Source organism: Augochlora pura, chromosome 5 (assembly GCF_028453695.1).
Source record: "Augochlora pura isolate Apur16 chromosome 5, APUR_v2.2.1, whole genome shotgun sequence".
NCBI classification, from domain to species: domain Eukaryota; kingdom Metazoa; phylum Arthropoda; class Insecta; order Hymenoptera; family Halictidae; genus Augochlora; species Augochlora pura.
Window position 1 is genome coordinate 8,220,192 of NC_135776.1, and position 5,831 is coordinate 8,226,022.

Sequence of the window (5,831 nt, forward strand, 5' to 3'; positions counted from 1 at the left end):
TAAATAAAGGCGAGGAAGTTCAGTAAAGGCGAGGAAGTTAAATAAAAGCGAGAAAGTTAAATAAAAGTGTTGAAGTTAGATGAACAAACTCTTTGTTTAGTGGTCGAATAATTAATGTCGCGATGAAGAAGTGTTTTGTTTGAATATCGAAATGTTAATAAAATAAGTGCCGATCGAGTGATTACGTTATCTTATTAGCTATATTACTAAATAATTATTTACTAAAATTTACTCAATAGTGACGATACTAATAAGTTAAAAATAGTGCATCGAAATCATTTATATTATTATTTCTATAATAAAAGCGCAGAATTCACGATATAATAATAATATAAATAATCTCAGTTATAACATAAGAGAGCATATTAGTTTTCAAGCGATTAGGCAGTTAGTATTATTTATATATTTAAAAGAATGCAAGAAATCTGACACTTCTCTATATTAATGAAAGAACAGGTAACAAACGATTGTTAAAAGAATTTCGAACATAAATTATCGTTCCTAAAAATATAATTATCGTCCTCCCATTTCGTTCATTTCTATCATAATACGATCATTTTGTGGCGCATGGTACATGGAACTGCATTTACAAGTACCATAACTGCATTTAAAACTACCATAACTGCATTTGCAAGTAACTAAGGTACTTACCCATGTGTACGGAGTAAGCGTTCAAGGGCCCGGTTTAGAATTTAGAATAAGAATCGGTCCTATTATTTTTCGATTGTAGTCTCGTTATTATGGTGGTTGGTGAATCTGGTTCGACGAGGAGGAATCACATCTTCAGAACTTGTTATGATTGTGGCATCGCAGGGGGGAAGACTGCGCGAACAAAAGTGTGTACGTCAACGTTGCATTGTGCGATCCCATGCGAATTTGCATTCAAAATCATGTTCATAAAATTATATTCGCGTAACGTCGTGTCGATCTATGAATGGATAATGTGCAAACATCCCTTGACGCTGATTTGTTGTTTAAATACTTCATACGGATATCTAATATTATATACCTAATATATTTAATATTATATGCCTAATATATTTAATATTATATGTCTAATATATTTAATATTATATGCCTAATATATTTAATATTATATGAGTAATATATCTAATATATATCTATTACATGTATTAAAACATACCCATTATTCCTAATATTATATACCTAATATATATCTAATAAATATTATAATATAAAAATAAAATATAAAAATAATATTATATATCTAATACATCTAATATTATATACCTAATATATCTGATATTTAATTATTAGAAAGTGTTAAAATGTATTATATTTTATTATTTTGCAAAATTGGGTACTTTATTGAATATTGTGTATGTAGGATAGTATTTTGCAGTGTGCTGATATCTGCGATTGTTATTGGACTAAATAACGACAGACTAGAATTGTAGAAGATTTTTATAATGAATCAGCTGAGTAATATTTATGGAAAAAATATGTAAAATGCTGTGTAAAATAAAGGATCCTTCATAATTAATTCAGTGCAATGGATTTTGATTTGACAAAGCTAAACGAAGAAATTCGAATTAAATGAGAATATTCATAGAAAATCGTTACTAATAAGATAGTTAGTAATATGTGAAACATTGAGAACTTATGAACTATTAGAATTATTTAACGTAGATTAATTGGAGCACAAAGATATCGAAATTTTTGTAATAGTCAGATTCGCCGCATTTAGGTTGAATCTAGTGCGAATGTGAAGTTCCTTTCTCTGTATTTTCATATACAACGATCACTATAGAGCTCTTAACGAGACTAATATATGCCATTTAATAATAATGGCAAGATAAGATTTATTTAACACCTTGCACTATGCCTCATGACGAAATTTTTATACGCAATCTTCTAAACATGATTCTTATATATTTTTTCCAAATTGAAACAAATATAAAGGATACAAAAATCAACACATACAACAGATAAAATTAGTATCGTTCTTTTAAAGAAATTGTTAAAAATGAGACAATATACCAATCAACGTATCTATAAATTAAATCATAGTGTAAAGAGTTAAACTTCGTGCGATTTAGTACAACTCGAACAAACAACTTCACCTAGAAATGTCTCCTATAAACATTTCTATAACATCAAGAACTATAAAATATCAAAAACCGGTTATTTAAACTACTTTAATAGAACTATCGCTAAGAATAATAAATATCGTTGAAACTAACGATATAAGGACTGAACAAAGTCACCGTGCAAAATGTCGCTGACGAATTTCGGCCGACGACGTCGAAGTAAACGCTCCGTTTCGCCATGCATCGGCCGTGGAATCGCGCAACGAGCCGAAGGCAGCTAAACAGGCAAAGCCTAGAACAATTCGAGATCCCTTTTGGATCTTTACGGTTCGATCAAGTCACCGAAACAACAGCGGTTAGAGCCGCGGCGCAGCAGCTAGCGTCAGCGGGAGCATCAACAAAGGGCATTTACCCCCTTTCGTAGCCCCCGGGTTCACATGCGAGCGAGCAAATCGGTCCCTGCGGAGAGAGCTTCTCTCCTCAGAACCGGGGAAAGAGACGGAGAAATCGAGAGAGAGAGAGAGAAAGAGATAAATCGAAAGAGAGAGAGAGAGAGAGAGAGATAAAGACAGAGACAGAGAAATCGAAAGAGAAAGATAACGCGCGCGCGCGAGAAAGAGAGGGAGACGGGTTCGCAAGAGGGCGTAGAAACGCAGCAATCACGTTTGGATTTGTTTGTATACGCGGGCCCGCAGTTTCTCCGGGGATAGTTGCGGCTGCGCGCCCCACCACCGTCGAGTTCGCGATCGGCCACCTCCAAAGTCCCAGCCCTCGGCTTAACCACGCGTTGTTTGCACTGTTTGCTGTCAAACATTGGCCGCAAAACATTGTGGTGGGGGGCCGGCGATCAGCCAGTGGAGAGCGAACCGGCTGCACGGCGATTGGCGGACTCCCTCCCCGACCCGAGCCGCCGGTAGCCGAGTAGGCGTGGCCAGAGCGTCCATATATAGACCGAGTGGCGGGGATTACGGCAACTCCGCGACCGAACTCCGTTAGAGTAACATCGATCGTCGTTGGTGAGAGACGTAGCAAGGTTTCCGAGTAACGTTTCCCCGTAGCGTTGCGAGACCACGGTGAAATCGTAGTGTTTTGTGTTGTCGAACTGTCCAATATATATATATATATATATAGACCCTGTGAAAACATTGATCAGTGCTGAATCCACGAAGTTTCGCGGATTGTCTAGTAATTGTCGAGTGACAGGAGTGATGGTGAATATGGAGGGCTCCGGCGAGCAGCACACGGTAACAGCCTCGTCGCCGCCGAGAGCCGCTTTGAACAGCAGCTTCAGCATCCGCAGCATCTTGCCGGAAACATGCGCCGGCACTTCAGTGCCGAGCTGCAGTCGTTCGACCAGCAGTCCTCTGGTTACAAGCTCTTTGGCCAGTAGTCCTCTGGCCAGCAGCCCATCGACCAACAGTCCTTCGATCTGCAGTCCGACGACTAGCAGTCCGTCGTCCAGCCGTCCTACGGCCGGCAGTCGTTTGGTCAGCACTCTCGCGGCCGACAGCCGTTTGGTTAACAACCTCTCCACCGATAACAGTCGTTTAGTGAACAATCTTTCGACCGAGAATCGTCTGGCAAGCAGTCGGTTGACCGGCAGCCCATCGGCCGGCAGTCGTTCGGGCTCGCCGAACATGAGCCACGTCGAAGACAGCTCGGATTCCAGCGATTTGGACGTGACCGGCGACGGCGGCGCGGAAACGCCGCCGTTGGACTGCTCGAGGAACGCTGGAATGACGGCGAACGCGGAGGCAAAGGACGCGAAGGACCGGCAGATCGACGACAAGAAGAAGAGCGAGAAGCCGCCGTACAGTTACAACGCCCTGATCATGATGGCGATTAGGCAGAGCCCGGAGAAGCGGCTGACGTTGAACGGCATCTACGAGTACATCATGCGCCACTTCCCTTACTACGAGAACAACAAGCAGGGCTGGCAGAACTCGATCAGGCACAATCTGTCGTTGAACAAATGCTTCGTGAAGGTGCCGCGCCATTACGACGATCCCGGCAAGGGTAACTACTGGATGCTGGACCCGAGCTCCGAGGACGTGTTCATCGGCGGCACCACGGGCAAGCTGCGCAGGAGAACGACGGCGGCGACCAGGACGAGATTGGCGGCGTTCAAGAGGACCGTTGTCCTGGGTAGTCTCTACCCCACGGCTTACGCACCGCCGGGGTGGGCCACGTCGTTGTACTCGCTGCCGTATCTGCACCGCGCCGCCGGCTACTCGGCGCCCGCCGGCCCCTACGCCACGCCCGCGGCTTATCCCGCGAGCTTGCTGCCCGGCGCCGTCACCAGCACCGCCAGCAGCCTCCCCTGCAAGCCTCAACCTCTGCCAGCCACCGCCGCGCCTCCCGCTCACGGACCCTTCTCCATGGAGAGGCTGCTCCAGCCACCCACCGCCGGCTACGCGACCAGCATCGCCTCCGGCATCCCTGTCTCCAGCAACCCCTACGACTTCTACTCGACGCTGAGGTCCCTGGCCGCGCACCAGCAGCACCAGACCACGGGCACGGTGTTCGCCCACAATCAGCAGCCCAGGTACCACGAGCCGGCGGTCCTCGGACAGATGATGTCCGCCAGGGCGTCGCCCGGCAGCAGCCCCGAGCCCATGTCCCCGCACTCGCCGCCGGTCACGATATGCAACTCCGTGCAGCAGCCCAGGATGCAGTACTCCACGCCGCAGCTGCTCCTCAAACCCATCACCGTGCTCACCGGCAGGCAGAGCTGAACGCCGCCGACCTGGACGCCGGATCAGTGAGCTGCTGGGTAGCCGGTCCGCCGAGATGGTTTTGCGATGTCTTTGAGCTCGAGTGAGAGAACTTAAATGTTTTGTCGGCTGGTTCGTCTCGAAAAGAAAGAAAAAGTGTATTTATGGACTTGTTTCGTAGAGCGTGTGGCTGATAATGTCTGCTAGTCATTTACGTATCGGTCGTGTAGGTAGTAGAATGCGACGATTCCCGGTTATAGTTCGCCCGGTTCCTGTAAATATGTACGCATAAGATAATTCGCCGATCGACGTGTTTTCGGTACGCTCGGCACGGATACCAAATTGCGCGACTATTGTCGATTTATTGACAATTCCGAATATAGAGTAATATAATATTGTAAATAAACTGTTCGTATAGATGATCTCTTTCGGTCGGCGATCGCGCGGGTCTCGATTCAAACGTCGTCCGGCGTCGTCGGCTTTTTTATTCGATTATGTACATAATGGAAAGATTGTTAAGTCTAACGAGCATCAACATCGTGTATGTATATATGTATACATATGGAGAGAACGTGATTACGCGTGCGGCGACATGTGTAGGAACTTCAAATAAATGTTCAGACCTTTCATAGAATATCTGTGTCGTTTGTTCTGCGGAGCCACCTTCGCCACCCTTTATCTGTACCTCTTTCTTCGTTTTGCAACTTGCCGTGTCTTTAATTTTTCTTGATTTTCTGTTTCTTTTTTCGAGTTCTTTATTTGGGAAATTTTGTCGCGATTTCGTATTTCCGAGATTCCTTGTATCATTTCTTCTGGCTTTTCTGAGTCCGGCAAGTTTTATTAAAGCATCTATTTTAATTAATATTTCTGCGAACTTTTTCATACGATTTCCTTTTCGTTTAAGAAATTCTATCAAAAAGTACCTTACTATTTATTTTGAATTTTATTATATGAGTTCGTCTACTTTCTCGTCATTTAAGGAATTCTATGAAAGAATATCTCACAGTTAATGTTTTCTGAATTTTATTACATGAATTCTTTTACCTTTTCTTCATGCGAGAAATTC

The 5,831-nt window shown here is 44.0% G+C and overlaps 1 protein-coding gene across 1 annotated transcript; it reads left to right on the plus strand.

The window, feature by feature from the left end:
- Positions 1–3,038: 3,038 nt before the first annotated feature.
- On the plus strand, positions 3,039–5,386 carry LOC144470279 (uncharacterized). The gene has a single exon (XM_078181235.1). It carries the CDS (start codon positions 3,260–3,262, stop codon positions 4,784–4,786), a length of 1,527 nt encoding a protein of 508 aa, XP_078037361.1. The 5' UTR covers positions 3,039–3,259; the 3' UTR covers positions 4,787–5,386.
- The last annotated feature ends 445 nt before the right edge of the window (positions 5,387–5,831 follow it).